Source organism: Crotalus tigris, unplaced genomic scaffold (assembly GCF_016545835.1).
Source record: "Crotalus tigris isolate CLP2741 ecotype Arizona unplaced genomic scaffold, ASM1654583v1 scf7180000018636.906410, whole genome shotgun sequence".
NCBI classification, from domain to species: Eukaryota; Metazoa; Chordata; class Lepidosauria; order Squamata; family Viperidae; genus Crotalus; species Crotalus tigris.
This window is the reverse complement of record NW_024097116.1, coordinates 383052-405654: the sequence shown is the minus strand read 5'-3', so window position 1 is coordinate 405654 and position 22603 is coordinate 383052. Positions and strand designations below refer to the sequence as shown.

General features: G+C 33.7%; 1 protein-coding gene across 5 annotated transcripts in view; it reads right to left on the bottom strand.

Annotated features, from left to right (window-relative positions):
- The window catches only part of DENND1B (DENN domain containing 1B), a 192637-nt gene that overhangs the window by 78624 nt on the left and 91410 nt on the right, over positions 1-22603 (bottom strand). For all 5 annotated transcript variants that reach the window (XM_039355203.1, XM_039355204.1, XM_039355201.1 and 2 more), the window contains 2 exons: positions 21670-21723; positions 21007-21117 (listed from right to left, as the gene is read on the bottom strand). In XM_039355203.1, coding sequence (XP_039211137.1) covers positions 21007-21117; positions 21670-21723 — 165 coding nt within the window. The remainder of the gene's footprint in view (positions 1-21006; positions 21118-21669; positions 21724-22603) is intronic.

The window sequence follows — 22603 nt, the reverse complement described above, 5'->3', positions numbered from 1 at the left end:
TAATAAAAGACAGTTACATTCTTCCTAGTTATCTCACACAAAGTTAAACATGAAGAACTGTTTTGCACATGTACATTCCAGGATTTTCTTTCAACCAACTATCTTGAACTAGGTCAGTAATCCATCTAGACAGAGTTTGCCAAAAGTATCACTACAAGACGTAATATTACTGTTATTGTTAAAGTTGTGTTCTGAAAGATATGTAAAAGAAATGAAAAGTACATCAAGCATTTTCCACTGCATGGAATCTCTTGACACAAATGCATCTTTTCCCCTCCTACATACTGGTAACTGATTTGGCAGCAAGAAATTATGTGGCAGGTGAAAGGTTTCTTCTTGTTGTTAAAAAAAATCAAACAGTCCAAATATTTTATGTATACTAGTCTACTAGAGAGCAGCTTCCATTTTTATCATAGAGCACTTTTTGTCACACAGCACAGTGCCAGGCGATTCAAATTAAATGAATACAAAACAAACAAACAAACAAGTCTGGACTTGCTAGGATTTTACCATACTAATAAAAATTCCTAGGATTGTGAATCCCCTCAGGATTTCTGCAATAGAAAATATCTCTGGCCTCATCAAGGAACACCTCAAATGGATTTGCGAGTTTATTCTTCACACAGTAACAGTTTATGCTATCAACATCATTCCTTAAAGTACAATTGAAATAAATGGCTAAGGATACATCTCTCTTTACACAGAATTAGGGTTTATACCATATAAACACATCTTTTCCTCCTTGACAAATCCTTTTCTTTATATAGCAAAGAAGCAGCACTTTACCAGCAAATAAACCAGGTTATTTTAACTTACTTTGTATCAGTCAGGCCAGCAGACATTTAAAATGGAAGGGCAGAAATATGACAATTCTATGTGATAATGACAGTGTAATTGTGGCTTTCCCACTGTTTCAGTCAGTCAATCAACTAAAATTTAGAATCACTGACACAAATATGCTTATGGAACTTTAAGGATAATATAGAGTTACACAGAACCACATGATGTAAGTGTTAATACATAATACTATGGAAAAAGCTAAAAACTAAAATCAACACAGAAAAAGGTAAAATTATTATATCATATTGAGCATTGATATTTCAGCTATATCCACTAAAATGGGGCACATCTGCAGCATAATGGATGCACATAAAATAAAATCCACATACATCTAATAATAATAAGTTATAAAACAACAGTGTTAGGACTAAAACCTTCCACAAACCACAAAGCACCACTCTCCTCAAAAGGTTCCAACTCATCAGATGATTTACGCATATTCATTCCTGTCTTATCCATAGTGGCCTTCAACCCTTCCCAGATAGCACTATAACCACCCCAAGATTGCATACCCCACTCCCATCTTAAAGAAACAATGGTCTTTTTAATAGAAGGAAGACAGAAGGGGCCCTCTGAGATCTATCTTGTTTGGTTTGAGGCCAGAATAACCTGAGATAACAATACCAGCTGCAGTGTTTGCTATGCAGGGAAGGTATGGCAGAAGTGGCCCAGGTACAGAGAACAAACACTATGCCAAGGACAATGTCCTAGAGAGAAAATGCTATTAAGACAAGCAAATGGGACCAAGCTGGCACTACTTTAAAACCTTCCCTGAATAAAATGCTAAATAGGAGTCTTACTTTTATTTAATGAGGGGGTTAAGTCTCTACTAACAATTGTCCCAGGAGCCCCAGTCTGTTTTACAATTCACAAAGGGTACAAGGAATACATCTTGCACATAATACCCAGCACTTCTTAAGTGTTAGCCTAGCTCATATTATTAAGAGAGCTATTTGAACTATGAGGGAGATTAACAACAATGTGTTTCTGAGGGCAAACCGACTGCAAAGAAAGCCAGATGCAGTCAGCAGATGAATTTCACATGAAACAGATCCTAATTCTCAGAAGGCACTGTATGGTCACAATAGCCAGAATATAATCTACTGCTCTGCTTTGTCTTTGTAAATCTCTGCTTATCAACTATGTATTTCCTGATGCCATAATAATGTACACTGAGAATTCTGCATGATGATCTTTTATAGCAAACATGCCAGAGGACAAAGATATAAAAGCACCAGAATGTAACTTTTCTTATCACTTAGTGGATCACACAAAAGAAAGCACCTGTACACTTTACTATACAAACTAGGGCCATATTAATGAACAAAAGAGCCATTTATTTATTTATTTATTTATTTATGAGACTTATATACCGCTTTTAAGTGCAAGCACTCTCTAAGCGGTGTACACCAGTAAGCAATGTATATATATATTTACATTGCCCCCAACAATCTGGGTCCTCATTTTACCTACCCCGGAAGGATGGAAGGCTGAGTCAACCTTGAACCGGTGAGATTTGAACCGCTGACCTGCTGAACACAGTCAGCTAAAGTGGCCTGCAGTACTGCACTCTAACTGCTGCGCCACCTCGGCTCTTTGTCAATTCCGTCTATGTAACTTAAGTGTCTGATATTCTGCAAGTTGCACAAAAAACAACTAAGCACCACATTTTCTGCCTCATGCATTGGCAACTCACAATTCAGTTGCTGAAGATCCCCTAGGTAGCCTATCATAGGCCTGTCAAGAACATGACTGAAAAAGAAAAAAATAGCATAGGGTTCTACAATGTTCCTCCTGAGTATGATGTGCACAGTAATATCAATAGATAGTTCAGAAGAGAAAGAGTGTGCATGTAGACATATGCATGCTCACATACACATATATATTAGACCTTTATGAAGTAGTACCATTTTGCAGAGCTCCTCAATGCCAATTGATGGGTTGAGCTGATTCTATGTGATGTCTTGACGCTGAAAAGCAAGGTACGTAACTATGATGTCTGAAGGTAGACCACTCCGACTGGCTAATATATTTCAGTAGAAATATCTTTTGCAAAGCTATGTGGCCTTTGAAGGTCTCCCATAGTTTGGTCTATGTTAAGGCACCAGACTAGAAATTGGGGGACTGTGAGTTCAGTCCTGCCTTAGGTATGAAAGCCAGCTGGGTAACTTTGGACAAGCCTCAGCCCAACTCATCTCACAGGATTGTTATCGTAGGGAAAATAAGAGGATGGTGGATTATTAGGCATGTTTATGACAGCTGCAGTATCCATGCGTTAAGTGATCACCCTATACAACCTTCCCAGTTGTCTTCTAACAAGCAAAGTCAATGGGAAAGCTGGTAGGAGGTTGCAAATCATGGTCACTTGGTGTCTCACTTAAAAAGATTGTAAAATTAGATGTGGCTATGTGATGCCTCACTTAATTACCACCTCACTTAACAACAAATTTTCCTGTATTAATTGTGGTTATAATTGAGGACTAATCTATAAAGTTGGGGTAAATATAAATAAATAAGCAATGTTTTTAACATGTTTCCTATAGAGACCCGGAGGTGAAGAGGGGGCGAAATGTGCCCTCATATCTTTCCATATTGTGCAGATAAAAGGCAAATAGAATGTAAGTCAACAATTTAAAATTAAATACACATACTTACATCGATACACACAATGAACCCATGTAAAGCCTTACAAGAATGCTTCACTTAAAATTTCAAAGATTTCAAAGCATCCTTTTTAATATGGTTCCATTTGTAGGCACTGTATTGGTGCTGCCAATGTATACCACATCAGCCACTTTACTGGCTTCCAATGTTCTTCTAAGTTTGCAGAAATAAAGTAAAGCAACCAGCAATTCCAAATTGTGAGGTTGAAGGCTTTGCTTTTTTCATGTAGAGAAGGTGAATTTCCTGGAAGTGAATCACCCCACCAAGCAAAGTTACTGTTATTTACTAATATATCATAATAATATGACTGTCCATCTCATGAAAATGTGACTTTGGATGGGATAAAACAGTTAAGGAAGTAACACTCCTTTACATAGCTATAAGATTACCAAGTGCTACGGCTGAGGCATGGTAGCCCAGATGTATAAAGCAAAGGAATAAGCAAGGAATAAGAAATAAGCAAATCAAGTTCTAGATTTATAAGATGATGTTATAAAATGAAATATCATGGGTAAAAATTATATCTTGCTGTCTTCAGCAAAGAGCAGTGCCATTTCCAAAAAGGAGTGGGACACTGGCCACCTGAACTGGGGGTAGCCAAGAAAGCTCAAATGCTTCTGTCAGCTATTTCTACCTCATGTTTTAAGAGGCTTTTATTTCTTAAATATGAATGCAATCAACAAACCAAAGATGTTTCAGAGAATTCAGCTTTCACTTTAGAATTCTTCAACCATTTGTGTTATGAATTTTCAGCCTAAATTAGGAGCAGAGAAAATGCTTTAAAAAAACATAGTAGAACAACAAGAGATTACAATTTTGAACTGCATTATATACTCTCATTCAGATTAATATAACAGGATTAAATATGGAAAAGAAGAAAATCTGAAAGCTCCTGAGGGATATCATTAGGGCAAATTGCCAAAGAATGAAACATGAGCCAGTCAGGAAAAATTGGAGGCTACAGTAATACCAAGGGACTTAAACATTCGACAGTTGAAGCTTCAGTAATGTATGAACTAAGGGTTACTGTATCAAGAGACTCTGTTCACTGACACATGGAATGTCACTATTGACCACCAAACAGCCCAAGCTTGACAGTTATGCTCCAGTCAGCCAAAGATGTCATAATTTCTTAGTTAAGCTGCCCATTTCTGATTAATTTTTGTTTCCTTACCTCTGTAGAACAGCTGCAATTTTACAGATTGCCATTATCATCTGCTTTGCTGCTTGCTGTTTAATTGCTGTTTTCTTAATATAGAGGTAATTTAATGTTTCTGCACATGAATAGCTTGCAATTCTCCATAATGTGTATTCCTTTGGATGCATTTCCAGTTACTTTCCCATACAATTTATCTAATAGTCATTATTCTAATCATAGTTCTTAAGTCATTAAATACAATGCTTTCTAGTAATTTTTACAAGCAAACAGACAGGAGATTAGATATTAAACCTCTAGCAACTCTACCCAGGAAATGGGTCTCATGTCTACTGATTAGTAACAGCTATTTAAAATAAGGATGCAGCACAGTTTCACTTAAACTGAACTACCTTTTACTGAACATTAGACTTCTAGACTGTACTATTCTTCGGGACAATAACCTAGAAATATAATCACTATCATAAATAAAAAAAACTCAGACCTTTCACAATCTGTTCTTCTGGTAATAATTATTGCATTTAAGATTTCAGGTATTTTTCTGAACTTTGCTATCTTTCTAGTGCTTTCAAGAGTGGAACAAACTGAAATACCTGAAGATGAGTAAATTTCTTTTGGAATAAGTCACATATTAATCTTTCATTGAACACAGATGCAAATTTCTGTTGACACAAGTATATAGAATTCATAGTAGTATATTAATTGTTATAAAAAGGTATTAATTAATAAATACAAAACTCACCAAAAAACAAACTCAGATTTTAGTTTTAGTCACTTGTTATTTGTTTTTCTCCCCTAGAACTATAACCAACTTCAGAGTATATCCAAGTTGGATATACTTCTAGAGTACTATTAATCATTTTTAATTTTTAAAAATCCCTGTTAATCTAAATATGGGGTGAAGGGTGATATGAGAAAAAAGTACAAAAGTTTTGTTTTGCAGCATAGCAACCTATGTCTTATTTTAATTGAAACACAATTTAAGGAAAAAAAAATAGTAGAGGTATTTTAGCTGGTCTCAAGATAGGATTCCTTAGCATCAGCATCCATACCTATAACAAAATGAGCATTGTGACATCAAGATGCTAACTCCATCCTTTCTTTGGTATTTGAGCCATGATGTACCTCACAACATCCCAGGCAATACCTAAGGTCAGAGTTTGCATCACAATGTCATGATTCATGTTGTGCCACTTGTTCCTCTTAGGATCACTATAGCCATGTTAATCCCAGTGGATACCCTGATGAACACCTGACACTCTGTAGATATATGCACTGCTTCAAAATGTTGCAGAGGTAAAACAATATGTTTTAAATATAAAACACTTCACAGCTGCAGAACATATTAATCTGATTACTTATGCTAAAAATTACCATTATAATTTATTCTAAGAGTTAGAAATATAATGTACACTGTTTCTATACTGTATATCTGCCAAAATAGAGTAATTATATATTTAAAACTGTAGTAGTGATGTTCATTCACTGTTTAACCAAATTTGCAAAATATACAATATGAAAGTCAGATTATGATGATGATGATTCATTTACCATATGCACCATCGACGTCAGATGTTTAGAATGAATTTGGCATTTTTATCCACTTAGCAAATCCTTCCCAAGGACCTGAGATAGACAGATGTTGTTGTTTGATGGTATTAAAGGTATGATTACTATTATTATTAGAATATTAGATATGTTGCCCTTCCATGTACAATATATTCAGTCAACTCAAGGTGGCAAATATACATAATAGCAAGATTAAAATACCAACATAGCAAGGAGTTTCTATAATAAAAGCTATAACATAAGCTACTCTAACAATATATATTACTAAATTGTGCAAAACTAAATCTAAAATACTACAGTCTATGAAGTAAAAATGCACATCAGCTAAAATAAAATAAATAAAACAAAGGATACATCTGCATATTGAATCTGAAGTGGTTAATAAATCAGTTATTCTTGAGACTGGTTATACCTTGAGAATGAGCTCGGTAGTCTTCATCTCTTTTTTTAAAAAAAATAGTTTGAACTGAATTTTTAATCTACTCATCCTTAGATCTTCACATGTATTACTTGTATCTGTATTCCTACATGTTTTACTGCCAGAGAAACAAGACCTGCTGTTGATATTTAAATACACCAAGGACATAAATCATGCCTCGTGATATTCTCATTTGAAAAAGGATGGGATTTGAAGTTGTGTACAAATGATGAACGTATAATTGCTAAAATGTACAAATTTTTGCTCAGATTTGAAACAGAAGAAAAACAAGTTAAATAGTTCAAGATAAAATGTGCTAAGGATTTCACTTATAACATACAAATAGACCAATGGGAGAGAATGTGGCTAAAGGGATTGAAAATCACATGGTGTTATAAATTAAGAGAGAACTTTTTAAAGATCAAAATAATAACTTTTTGTTTGGATTTATGGAAAACCAATTAGAAAATACTTATGGAAGACTCATTTTGTATATGGTAACTGCAATGAGACTACTATTTCAGTGGAAAACTACTGAAATACCCACAATGAAGAAGTGGATTGTGAAGAACTTACAGAAATTACAAAACTGATTGTTTAATCAGGGATAACACAATAAATATTTTTACAAACGACTGGTAACCTCTTATGGACTTTGTGCTGACAGCAGAAAAAATGAATTGGTCATTTATGGATTTATGATTACAAGGAGTTAAAAATCAGAAGGGAATCATGTGGCAATTTTAAAGAAAGAGGAGAGATAATGAGTCCATAAGTGCTGTAAAGAAGATGGAAAATTGCTCTTTTATAGTTCCATTCTTTTTTCTATCTGAATTGTTTCTACATTTTTTTCTTAATCTTACTTTACATAATTTCGTCTATCTTTTACGTATGTGAAAATCGTAATACTTTTTTTAAAAAAAAGAAAAATGTGCATTGAATGATGACATTTTTCCTGGAGAGAACTGGTGACTGGCAAGTGCCCTACATAACACTTTTTTATGCATGAAAACTATTTCTGTACATGTGAAAGGGAGAAAATACGTTACAGCAGGAATAATCCTGTATGTGATACTTCATATTGAACGATCTATGGCACATTTTTTTTTTCAAAACTATCAGTTTGCAAATGTCATTGCAATTTCAATTGCAAATGGTAAATTGGTAAATTGCCAGAATATTATATCTGATTCCCATCAAGATTCCCTATCTCAAATTATTACATTTCTATTTCTGTTTGTTGACAAATAAAAAATAAACAATCTCTTCCCAAATAGATGAATACATTCATGGTAAGAAAGAAACAAAAATAAATACGAACACTATTAATAAATCCTGTCTATGTGATTGGACTGAAATATGCAATGTAGTATTTTTAAAAAAAACTAAAAAGAATATTCTTGCTAGGTGTTTAATATAGCTCTTTGGGAAAGTGATATTATTAGGATAAAATACAATACTCTTATGGTTGATATTAATCAAAGCATTGTATTCATTGTTCAGTGTATTCTACAATTCTTTTATATTTTGTCTGGGGATATTTTTGTCTAGCTTTCCCCAACTGAAAACTAATCTTAGATATTTTATGGTTTGACAGCACATACGCTATCTTGTCAGCATTTTCACGAGTGCTACAACCTCAAAAGAAATAGCTGAGAAGATGCAAATGGGGAACCAATGTGATTGTTTGATGGAGCAGAACTAGGGAACAATGGAAAAAAACATCACAAATGGTACTTATTTTTCAAATTAGAGCAGCAGAAATTCAGAAAGAATCCAATTTCATAATGCTTAAGATATACAATGCCCATAAAAGTATGAGACCTTGAGGTCTTGGATGCATGAAAGGATATTAAGAAACAGTTAGCATCTATTGCAGGAGTACAGTATAAAACCCCTGGACAATTGTTTTTTATCAACCGATTAATTAATAAGCATAAATTTTATTTTTAATGTGACTCCAAACTAGAGTTGCTTAAATTTTTAATATTAATTATGTGCACATATTGTATATACAATGAGCAAGATATTCGAAAATACATCATTATCTACGCTTGAATTTTTTTTTACTTTTTATATTTTCAGAGATCACTTACACATAGTCCTAGACTTATGACCATTCATTCAGCCCCTATTCAAGTTACAATGAGGATGAATGAAGGGATTTATAACTGGTTCCTGAAGTTATGGCAGCTGCAGTCCCGTGAACGAAACTGGGGAACTTGGCAGGAGACCTGCACTTACAACCACAGGGGTGCTTTAACTTCACTCACCCACCTCTGTCTCCCCATCTATGTCCTTTCCTCCTCCCCACTCTGCAACTCCTAGATGACATTTGCCATCTTCCTTCTCCTGCTGCTGACCTAACATGGCCACTCTGACCGTTCACAAGGCAGTTGTTGGCCTTATGAAACTTTCTTCGCCTGATTGCACACAGTGGTTTGCCAGAGGAAGATGGCCTCGTGGGGCCAGCAGCTGCCTCACTAATGGCCAGACCAGGAATGCCTGTTAGCAGTGGGAAGAAGAAGGTGGCAAATGTCAGCTGGGGCAGCAGAGCGCAGGACGGCAGGGGGCTCAGATTGCAAGGACAAGTGAACTCACGGTCCCCCACTTTTTAGTCTGGTGGTTTAACCACTACACCAAACTGGCTCTCAGGGTCAGAATGGAAAGAAAACACCAGCCATATTGTGCCAAATTAGAAACTAATATTCCACAGTGGGATTTACCATACAGAGAACTAGGAGATTGATTTGTTTAAGTTTTGTTTTTAATAAAAACCATGTTTGCCAAATCCACTTGGTATTGTTCCCTACATATAACCTTCTGCTTTCTTATATACTGTAGCAATAAATAAACCACCCTGTGAATTATATTCTGTTCTTTGGCAAAACGCTGTATTTCTGTACTTCACTCTTACATGAGATAATTAGGCCTGAATACTAATAAATGATTCCAGATTTAGGCTACTATAAATACTGAGGTGAAGAGGTGAAGAACTAGTGTTATGAAACAGCTCACTGCTTACTTTTTCCGGTTTGTACTTTCCAGTAAGCTATTTGTGTCTCTGACACTAAACCTAAGCCCTATGCATATTCACAATCTCAGATCCAAGGCCAATCCAAGCTGAAATCAAGTACAAATCGGTTCATGTTTCTACTCATAGCAGTTTGTTTTCAATCCTGGCAGCTTTTTGCACTAGGAATACTGATTTCTCAGTCTTCTGTATCTTCCAGGACACTGAAAGATTGATAATTCCCATGGCTTGAATTTTTTACAAGGCAATCCTTCACTCTGCCTCCTCCTCTGTCTCCTAACTGGGTAAGGACAGCTTGGCATGCCCGTGGTCTGGCAACTAAGCTTACCAATGGCTTAAGTGTGTTGTCTGAACCATCCCCAGATGGTGCCCTTTTTGAGGTGCCACTCAAAAGTAAGGAGGATGCAAGGCACAGGTCCAAGGAAGGAAAATAAAGAAATAATTTCTGTCCCATTTATTTTAAGTCTGCTTTGCCTGGTGGTATGCCAGGAATTGGGAATGGACGAGTGTTAGCCTGTTCCTTGTGTCTTTTACTCTTGCACTTTCTCAGAAAGGTAAGCACACAAATGGAAAGGGGGGTAGGGGTGGAGAAAAAGTGACTGATCACATCACAGAACAGATAAAGGGTAGGTAAACTATTGAGGCTGTTTGTTCCAATCATGTTTGATAAATAATTCTGAATTCTTCCTAGAGACAAAGTTGGCTGATGTCCTCATAAAAACTGCAGTGACCTCAAGAAACCAAAGCATTACTGAAAGGAAGAAAATGGAAGCTTATTGCTTTACGTCCATACAGCAATGCAAAATATATTATTTAATTAACAATGAGATCAATAACAATCAAGCTATATATTCACTGGCAATGCACATATCAGTGGAAATTGTATCAATTATTATTACAAAACATGGGAATTAAAGAAAGAATGTCTAAAAATTTCAAAATAATTTTCAATTTAAGAAGCAGGTAGATCCCAAACTACATATAATATGAAAATTTATGAAAATTGTAATTAGATGGTATAAAGTTGTGAGATTTCTGCTAACTTTATGAAAAAAAAAAGATGAAAATAAAAAACTGAAAAATTAAAAAAATATATTAAACATTAGGTAATTAAAAATATAATCAATTTTAACTATACATTACACATATTTAATTATTGATGGCTAAAGAAAATATTGACACAACATTTCTGAAAGGGGATTTTATTATAAATGGTCTTATTAAGACAAGAATTTAAAAATGTAGTGCATTCAGAGAAAAAGCATTAATACGTTAATTAACAATTATATCTCTAAATACAGAAAAATGTATTATCACTATTATGCTTATGTGTCTATGCCTGTGTACTATAGTTCTTTAGTTTTGAGAGACAAAATAACATCTGCATTTCATTTTAAATAATCTTAACTTTCTAACTGAATGCTAGTGCCACAAAAAAACTACAATTGAAATAAATAAATTCCTCTGAAATACCTGTCTTAATAATAAAATAATCACCTTTACTTCCAATACTGATCACATCTAGCACAAAAGAAATTTTGAAATGAATAAGTGGAAAGAGATAATATTTTCTTGCAGATTAGTCCAAAGAAAGGCAGCTTGTTTTTTTTGTTGTTGTTGTTTAAAAAAAAACAAAACACCCAAGCAGCCCAGGGCAAGGCAGGACTTTGTGTTCCAAAATAAAAAACAGAAACAGGAAAGGCAAAATGTTTTTTGTTTTTTGTTTTTTTTTTTTTGGCATGCTGTGACTCTGGGCTGTTTAAAGCTTTTTTTCATAGTACAAAGCCCAGTTTTTTGGTGCACCTCAATTCAGGAGCTGCTTTTGGGGTGGTTGTTTTTTTTCTTCACAGCGTGAAACCAAGCTCCAACCTGATCCAGCATCCAGACCAGGGACACCCAGAAGCGAAAGCAAGATAGCGAAGGTCACCTGGAGCAGCAGAGTGCAAGACAGCAGGCATCTTGGAGTGCAGGCTGGTATTGTCAACTGTGGCTGGGAGTAAACTGGGGGTGGGGGGAAGCTGGGGCTTCTGGAACTGCTTGCCACCCCACAAGGAAGGGTGTGAAGTGACAAAAGGTAGATATGAGAGAGAGATAGGAAGGTGGAGACAGTCTCTTATTTTATTGAGGCTCAAGGTTGGGAGGGGCCAACGACAGAATGGCTTGGATTAGGGTGGGCACTTGCTTAATGATCCATGACTCTTGGTTAAACTACAGTAATGGAGAGTGCTGGGATTCCATTGCTAAGCAATGCGGTCATGTCATCTTGTTTTATGACTGCATTACTTTGAGATGGGAATTCCGGTCCAATTGTGGTCATTAATCAAGAACCACCTGTACTTGTTAGTTTTCAACTTTGGATGGGTGCAATCTACAATTTAGTCATTTATACAGGTTGCCAGGTTCACTTGCTATTTTTCATCCCATTTCAAAATTTGTTGAAAAGGTTTGGATAAAAAGTAAATTTTGAAAAGATACACTCCCAGGGACATAGAATTATCTCAAAGATAGTCTGGATCTCAGCAAGTGGGAATGCTTAGCCAAAAATTAGGTCTAGTTGATAATTGGATGGGAGACAGATTTTGAGGGTTCTGGTTTAGACTTAAGTTATTAAAAAAAAATCCCAGCGAAAATAATGGCAAGAAAACTATGTGAAATGTTGGTGAAATCAAAACAGTTGAACTTATTTTAAAGACATCTTTATAATTTTTGGCCTTCTAGATCCTGCCTGCTGACAAATGATGTTTGTATGTATGTATGTATGTATGTATGTATGTATGTATGTATGTATGTATGTATGTATGTATATATATATATATATATATATATATATATATATATATATATATAAATAAAATGTGGGGAAAGTGTTCTTTTTCACTGGAGTTATTATTAGCAAACTATTTCAGCACCTTGCAGGTGAAAAAAAAAACCAGAAGTATGTCAAAATAAATATACTGGCAACTATAAACAATAAACTGCTGCAGAGAGAAATGCAACACATTAAAAACATTTTTAAAGTGACAGAAGGTAACCATCTGTCTACAGTCTAAATATTTAATTAATGCTCATTTTTAAAAAATTAAAAATGCAGCAAAATGTAGGGAGCTAAAATACACACAAACAGAACTGTACCTTTAAAAGTATCATGAAAGTGAAATAAATATTTGAAATTAATAGAAAATGTCGGAATCAATGTTTCCTTTAATAGTAGATTATACTGAAATGATGATATAGTCATTAAAATAAATATTATGCTAATTGTGGAAATTATTTTCACAATTTTTTTTGGTTTTCTAAAATTACTTTCGAGTGGCACAAATCAACTTACAGGAAGCACTTAAGAACACCTTAATTTTATAAAAATGCTACCTACTTGGAACTGACCATATTCTCTGACACTATCTTAATAATTCTTAACTCCTTGGTTAGGATTTGAATTATTAAGTTTTCACCATATTTAACTATGAATTGAATTATAAATTGCCCATATAATAATAAACTAAGACATATCTCAAATAAATATATACAGGTGTTGAAATCAAAACAAATCCTAGTCTTATCAAATATCACAATGTGATAAGCAATAATCAAGATCCATCTATTCCTCTGTTATATAACGTGAATTTCTCCAAGTGGAAAGGTAGTGTATAAATAAATAATAGATAAAAATAATTTTGCCAGCAGTAGCCTATGAGGTTCCTTTGATACTCTGGTCTCTGGTCTTGGCATGACATTATGTTTGGTTCAACTATTTGTAAGTTGACTATTCAAAGGACTCAATATAAATGCCTATAATGAATAAAGATAAATCTTGAAAAAAAGTTGAGGAACAACTCTTCTAAGAAGATCAAACCTTTCTGCTTTCTAAAATCCTTTGTGTACTATTTATTCTTCATATAATTATAATAATTAATATAATGTAATATAGTAATTCTATATATAATTATTCTTATATATACAAAAAAGAAATACCTTTTTATAAAGAAATAACTCTCTGTCCTTCATCACAAGGACCAACAATTTCAGTAATTTATGATTTTCGGTTAGTGCAAATATGTTTTCTTCCCATATATCGTATCTTATATATAAATAAGTTCTTAAAGCCTCATCATTCTGTCCTAATCAACAAAAAGCCTTTAAGTATTATCAAAAACAGTGTACAGTACATATTTTAACCTTAATCAAATAAATCAATTTTATATTCCTTTCCTTTCAAGAGTGATTTATCACTTTTTCTGAATAGGATGGAACTGGCAAATTAAACTCTCACGGGGGACTGAAATATATTGAAATGAAATTAATATAAGACTTAAATTTGGATAAGTTTGGAATTGTTGGAATTAGTTAAGATTTTCTTTTTAAAAGATTATTGAAGAAATCAGAAGATAGTAATTGTTTGGAAACTAAAAAAAAACCATGAAAAACGAACTGGTGCTGACATCTAGTGGTGGATGAAAATATACAAATGCAGTTGTTCTGATACAAGAATTGGCTGGAAGCCTAGAAAAAGATAACTTGTTTTTGTGCCCTTCAATGTCTTAACTAAACAGAGAACAGCTTTAACAAAAAAAGAAAACATTTTGGCTACTTACAAAGTGAGAACTATAAACTTTTTTTAAAAAAACCTGATCTTCCTGGACTATAAATACTTATTGAACTATGGTTCTAAAGCTGTTTGCAGAGAAAGGAAAACTTTGATTTTTGGCTAACATGGAATGTCAGAGATCTGCAGAAAGAACGTACCAAGAAATAACAAATACTTTCCAGGAGGAAATGTATGCTATGTTACAACTAATTCAAATGACAATGACTTTGAACCACAAGGAAATTAAAAACAACTTTGAAAATATACATGAAAACATCTTCAATTTAACCTCACAACAAAAAAATCTCTCAGAAAATAAAAATAGAGAGTGATCAGATAAAGCAGACAATTGAACACAAACAAGAGAGATTTAAAAATGGAACCCATTAATGAAAGGAATTATGACTTAACTCAGGCGGAGGAAAACTTGCAGGAAATACTGGATATGGAAAAGATAACCTATACTTCAAGATTGCAAAATAAGTCTGAGGACAAGAAAAAAGATTTGACAAATGGATTATAGAGCTGTCAGGAGAACTACAAGAACTTGAGAGACAAAAAATGATAAAAGCAACTAAGAGAGAAAGAAAGAAAAAGATTTTTAATGAATATGAAGAAGTGAAACCTTCCCATAAAAACATCTTACTTGACTTGCTTCTAGTATCTCAATAACATTTACAAGACTATGGGAAGACTCTTTGGTTCAGTGGAGCATAGTGATTAGGAAAGACGCTTGGCAAAGAAAAAAGGCTAAAGTTAGAATCAAGAAACTAGATGTTGAGATTTATCAGATGGAATATCTAAAGGTTAAACACTTGTTTGAATACGGTTAAAGAAATAGAAAAATTCTGGAGGGGAGGGGCCCCTTAAGTAACATAGTATTTTTTATGATATGAGAAATATAAAAATGTGGGGATGGTTTATATGGGGAAAATGTCTTAGATATTTAAATGTAATGGATTTTGAGAAAAACTCAATTGATAATGTTCTGAATAGATTCAAAAGAATAGATGATTGGATTTATTAGATGGAATATTTAAAGATTAAACATTGGTTTGAATATGGCTAAAAAGAATAGAAAAATTCTAGATATAAATGTATTTTTAGCTTAAGAGGAGTATGTTTCTCAAGTAGTATAGTATTTCCTTTTTTCTCTTTTTTTCTTTTTCTACTCTTTTTCTTCTTTCTTTTTGTTCTTTTTTAAGATATGAGAAATGTAAAATTGATGGAATGGCTTATATGAACAAAAAGACAAATACTAAAGTGTAAATAACTTTGAGAAAATCTTAACTGGTAAGAATGTATTGAACACTGAAGGGAAAACAAATCTAAATACGAACTTGGAAAACAGGATTTATGATGAGGTAATTAAAATGATTAATTAGAAAAGAAGCTTTATACTGATGTTGTGGTTATTTGTAGAAATACTAGAAAAAAGTTTATATTTAATTTTATCAAAAGACCAAGAAATGTACTAATTTAAGGTTGGCAAAAGAGAACATCATTGGAAGAAGAGAAAATCAAGGAAAGCTACTATGTGGATTATGGAATTATAGAAATTAACTGTTATTGATTGTTTTTAAATATAAACCCAGGCAACACATTGTTTACCAAATATTAAGGTAACTATGTTAAAAAATTAGTAAAATATATTTTAAAAAACCAATCTTGATCTTTAATCTCTTTAAATGATATCGTGGAACCTGATTTCTTTTCATTTTCTCTTAATCTTTTCTCAAAAGCTTAACTGTTTTATGATAGCAGACAATTTTAAGAGTAATTTCTGAATGCATTTTTCCAGATATCCCTCTTCACAGGAAGGTCTTAATTCTTAATTTCAAAATTTTTATATATTTTAATAGAATTCTAAACAATCTACAAGAAGGACTATTGTAATTAATTTCAAAATCTTACTTCAAAGTCATATGGCCTCCTAGTCCATTTATAACTTTCCAAAATCAATATTCTAAACACCCTTTTGCTGTATTCCAAAATAAGAATTTTTTAAATCCTTAAACTTCCATAAAATTTCTCTTACCAAGGACTAAAGGAAACTCGTTCAATGAAACTTGCCATTCTGAAGGTTCTTAATATCCCCTAAATACCCAATAACAAGCAATTTCAGAAGTAATTAAGAAAGGGAGTATTCAAAATTAGTACCCTTTTGAAAGTATTGACCGTGATATGGACAAAGATGGCAAACTTTTGGCTTCTAGAGATCTAAACTTGCCAAAGACCACTTATGGCCTTCTTCCAAGGAGATGCTGTCTAGAGGATTTGTGGGCAATCCCAAGTCCTCTCCATGTCTGGAGAGGAATTCCAAGAATCCAGTTCACTTATGGTTCCTTGTTCTGTCATGACTAGAAGCTCCATTCTCAATGGAGCTGTCTTCAATTCATCATTGCTTCCCCAAAGGTCTGGGTGGGCATGTACTTTCAAGGTAGCATATAACTCCCTTTGCTTTTTGTCAGGCTTGATGTTAATTCTTTTTTTCTTCAAGTGACACAGAAACTGAAGATACAAGAGGTGCAGAAATTAGTGAGTTATTTTCTTTTTCTTAGATCTGCTTATTCTCACTCAGATAAGAAATCTCATAAAAAGTCACATTGGCAAGAGGGTCAACCATATTTTTCAAATTATCAATAATGCATGATCCAAAAAAGATCTGGGTGTTTATGGAACTGGGCAAATTCACAATCCAATAGTGGAAGATCAATCTTTGGGCTCCACAGTAGAGGAGGGAACCATTTTGGATCTTGAAAATGCATTATATCTCGGTGATCCTTGAGAGGTAGCTGACTGTGGACCAAACATTTCTTCTCCTCCTTCTTATCTCACTCTCCCAGTCTTGCTTCTAAGCATTTGATCAAGTTTTAAAAGCATGATTCAGCATTTTGACGAAAAGGTCAAAATGAAGCTTATATCCAGTGGGATAAAAAGCATCAAGAAATTATTTTACAAGTAACTAAGTTATGATATCCAGATCTGGCAAATATTCATGAATCTCTTTATAGTCAGCTGGAAAACGAGCATGTTGAAGGTTAATGCAATTATAACAAATGGGGGTTGCTTTGCATTCCCTAGCATCTGGTCAGTTGCTCTGCTTCTTTCAAATGTTCTTAATTCCCTTGACAACATTAAATGAAATACCATGTCTGTCAAAGGAAAAAGAACTGATGAGAAGAAATGTTTCTTATTTGCAGATATCAAGTAGTTAAGAGTTATCTAACACAACATGAGGTCATAATTGATTCATTGGGTTAGGGAAAGGACAGCCTCCCAACTGCAGTGAATCACTTTACTTTCTTATTTTTAGCCTTTTCCTTCTGCTGCTTTTATTCAGAAGAAAATATATTTGTGAGAAGATCCAAAATTATGCAGTTAGAATGTACTTAGAGATTTACTGGTCCATTCTCAGATAAAGAAATGCTGTGTGTGTGTGCATATATGTTTAAAGGGTGGGGAAGGGAGATAATATTTCCACCGCAGATTAAAGCATAGCATCCTTTCCACCTGCTTCTCTAACAGAGGCCTTGAAACAGACACCGTCTACTTAACATATTACTGACAGGATGATGAGAAGGCTCCTGTCAGGCACAGGCCAGCTGGGTGTTAGAGACAAAATGCACAGCCCCAGCTGACTAGTTAGAGTAAGTCTGGAGAGGTACAATTACAGAGGCATATGACAAGCCTTCATGCCTGACTGACTTGAGAACCAATGACATGGCATTAAACAGCAATCCTTCCCATTCAGTGGTCACAAAACAGCAATAAGTCAACTGATGCACTGTTGTAAAATCATGATTTATTCCTTTGCTTTGAATACACAAGACTACAGCATGATGTTCTGGTAGAGTACCACAGCAGGTTCACTTGGGGCCCAAACTTCTCAGGCCTGTCTACAACAGGCATAAAATCAATGCTCTAGCAGTGCCTTTCTGAAAAAGCATCTCACGCTAGTTTAAAGAGAGGGAAAATACACTGAATTCACACCCACAAATATTAAAGTTATGATATATAATATCATAGCTTTAAGAAGTACCACAGACACAGGGTATGTACTTGTGTTATGTGAGATGGCAACGTAAAAACATTATAAAATAAATGTTTTGGAAATAAATATGCACATGACATGCATTCATTCATAGTTAAAATGCTATTATAAAGTAAGAAATGCAAATTCAGCAACAACCAGGAAGCTGATCAGAAGTGGAATTCTTATAATTTTTTAAGTGAAATCTGTTTCCACCGACACAATCCTCAGAGACATTCCTCTATTTAACTGTTATGCATAGCAAGTAGAGCTTTATTATCACAATTCAGTGGCACAGGGTTCCCAGATGTAAAGAATGTAGATTAAAGTACAGCAATTTTGCACTCCCATCTCCATTCTTCTCCACCCCCCCCCAAAAAAAAGGAAGAGAGAGAGCATGAATTATGGGTTTTGATCTTGGTCCTACTGCCCTTAGATAGTGAACCAAAATTGAGCTGATAACATGGAGGTGACATCATAAGTCAGTCTGCATGAACTGTCATAAACATTTGATATTAAGTTAACCTCCAAAGATATAGGACAACTCCTTCAACAAAAGAAGGGAATTGATAACACTGTTACAGAAAAGTAGCCTGCATTAAAAAAAAAAAAAAAAACAACCTCCTGGTCTTACTTGGAAATAAAGGGGAAAATTAATTCTCTTTCTCTCATTTAAATATCCAAAATCTATTCAAAATATTAAAAAATAACTGACAGCTTTAGAATTCAGTGTGCAATTTTATATTCAAAATGAAATTTTCTGCTTTTGTCTTTTCTAAAAATTGAGAATAATTGCATTGAAATCTGATCCATAGTTTATCAGGAGAATGAAAAGATTTGGCTTTCTCCCGTATCTGATCTTGGGGGTTATACGTGGGGTTGGAGATCAGGAAAAGAGAGTCCATTCTTCTTTTGCCCAGGGTATCTCTTGTTATCCTTCCAAGGCTAACAAGGTAAGGATCACTGTCAAAGAAAGTTCTATGAGGTGGAATGGGATGGAGATCAATTCCATGAACTGGAGAATTGGCAGCTACACGCACAGCATCTGTTGGAGTTAGTGGGGCATTAGAATGAACTTTCAGAGTATAAAGCTATTAGCTTATTTTAATGTAAGTTAATAATATAATCGTTAGACTGGACTTGTTGACTGCAAGGTGGTTACATTTGTAGGATCTTACTAGTTTAAGCTTTTAAACCTTGCTCCAGTGATCAAGGAAACAAAAAGGTTAAGACGCCTTCAAATTGAAACCATTATACTCATATAGTATTTTGAGGAACAAGAAAAGCATTTTGCCATTACATTTTCCAGATTTATTTAAGTTCCTAGACTAGTCCACACCAATACTGATCAAGTGCGAGCTTGCTTAGCTTATTTTCAAAGTCTGCCAGGTATTGCAAGTTACCTTATACATAATTAAGTTGCTGTATTGAACACACTAACAATTCTAGCAAAAACCTTGCAGAATGGCAGATGCTGTTTTGCATTTGATTCATTTTCAAATAAATTCTTGCCATGCTAGCTGAAGAGAAGTAAAATGTCTCTTTCAACATCAACACTGTAATTTGTGGGGATTTTACTCTCCCTACTAAATGAGATCTTTATTTCCCTTTTCTTTTAAAAAAAAATGGAGGAAGAGAAGAATGAGGAAGAGAAAGTGGTATCATTAGCTCTTCTAAGCAATTTATAAGAAGCAAGTTACAATAATGCAATTCTCTGATATGGCAGCTTGTTTGTATTTGGGGGGGGGGAGAAATCTAAGGATTTGTATTCCACAAATAAAAAGCCAACAAATCGTTCAAAAAGATTTTAAAATTAATTAAAATTAATGGTGTTTTTGTAATGGATTTGTCTTCAAATGAGCATTAGTTTTGAAAATGTTAACACATCCACCTTAATGTTAAGGGTAGAAGCTTGCATGGTTAAAGTCTGGTATTAAAGTATTAAGTAAAGCGAAGGGTTTGAAGGAGTTTAATTAATTTACTTATGGGCTTAAATTAAGCAGACACTATGCAGATACAAATGATACCCACTGGCATGAACGCAACATTATTTTCAACTTAATGGCGATGGATTTAGAGTTATAAAGGAAACCACAAGGGAAAAGCTGAAACAAACAGGACTATCAAAAGATTTAGGCATGGATAAACACAGCACACCCTTTATCTCGGTTCCATCTGCAATGACATAAGAAAGCCATTTCAGCTTAGGCAGAGGCATAAAACTGGTGTAATAAAAAAAGACTATTTGGAATAGTAAGTCATTATAAGTCTGAAGAGCTGCTCAAAATCAGAGTCATTACAGTACATCTTCCCCAAACACTACTAGATTTAGGATAGCAGCTATTATCATGGCCCTTTGATTCCTGTCTAGTAGGTCCGATGGAATAAGCCACAAGTGAATAACAAAGATCTTATAATAGCCCTTAAGAATTCTTTATAGGTTGGAAGGCATAGAAATCTAATTCTAGAGGGTTAAAGAACTCTCATCCCTGGGTAACAAAAAGTAATTAACCCACCTTAATGTATTTGAGTAAGCCTATATCAATCAGACTTTCGTGCTTCAAGAGTCAGATTAAAACGACATCTTTTAAAAAGATATTGTCTCTTAAGTATATAAGGGACATATTTAAATCTAGAGAGATATGCAAGCCTTTTTTGTGAGATGCTCAATATAGTCTACTTGAAAAGAGATGTGTGAAGTACTCACAGTGCTTAGCTTGCTGGAGGTAATAATGATGCGTCTCTCATGCAACATGCTGGCATAAAGTTGAAGCATGTTATTCACATCCACAGCAACAAAATATTCAGTAAGATTTCTCTAGTTAATGAAGAATAAAGTCTGTTAACACATTAATAAAGGCAACTGAATGATATATACATTTATTTCTGCCTAGTTAAAAGGGAAAATAATCTTTTTGAAGAAATGTATTTCTTTAATAAGCATTTAACTAAAATTTATCTATTATCATTTGCATATTTTGAAAACATGTTCAAGAATAATCTTATGTTTTCAGAAAGGAGCCTCTTGGATTGTTTGCTTTTGAATTTACCATATATCTATAACTATTTAAAACTCCAATTATATATACATAGTAAATCCTATTTAAAATTTGAGTTTTAAATAGTTATAGATATATATAATTGATTTTAGCTAAATTAGCTGCCTAAATGAAGATATAACCACACACACATTGCAGCCCATACATATACACACATTATCCCAAAAATCCAACATTATTACATTATTATTTAATTATGCAATTCATATAGGTGAATAGAGCCATATTAATGAAAGGGAGTTTAATCAATATGTATTCAGATTTCTAAAGATATTTATTAAATAAACATTGCAAATATAGTCAAAACTTACACTTTCAGGAACAGTTGGTAATCCAGTTAAATCAGGAGTAATAAAGTATGAATGCTAGTCAAGGAAAAGAATAAAAATACAAAATTATTATTCAAAAGGACAAAATCATTATAAAGTAATACCGTCTATATAAGCAACTAAATTTTATATCTGCTTTGAGAGGACATATTAGTAATCAGAAGCATCAGATAATTCAACCCATGCTGATGTAGTCATTAAAAAACATTAATTTCTACTGAAATAATGCAGTAATGTTTATTCTGCATACATACTAAACAGATTTATGGCAGCATCAATGCAAAAGAGAATCAGAAAATAGCTTTGCACAGTAAATGTAAAATGAAATCACCTGAGATTTTTTTAAAAAAATATCCCTTTAGTTTCTTTGACACATACTACTATTCTAATCATTAACTAGTTTTATTGGAAAATGAATTAATGGAGATGTGCACTACAATAAAAACATATCCAGTTACTATTTTCTTACCTCTAGAGTGACACAAGTGGAAGTAAGGAAGGGGTATGTGATATTTCTCACAAAACTTTATTATGGGATTATAGTTACTGACTCTTACCATGTATAGTTTTGGGGATTATAGTTACTGACCCTTACCATGTATGGTTCTCATTGTGAAACATTTATGAGCAGTTTTTAAAATAAGATGTGTTCTGCACAATTGTTTAAAAGGAATGAGAGGTAACCAAACACAGTTAGGTTTTTACAAAGGAGTTTGAAAAAAAAGTTGTCCACATTCATTTGGGATATAATTAGTAGCCAGAAAATGATTCTTTTCTCTACTGTTTCTCACTCTGAAAAATCTTATAGTGACAAAATAGTTAATATAAAAGACATACAGGATGTTTTCAACTTATGACCACAATTGGGTATCGGAATTTCTGTCAGAAGTCAGTGCGATTGTAAAGCAAGGCATCA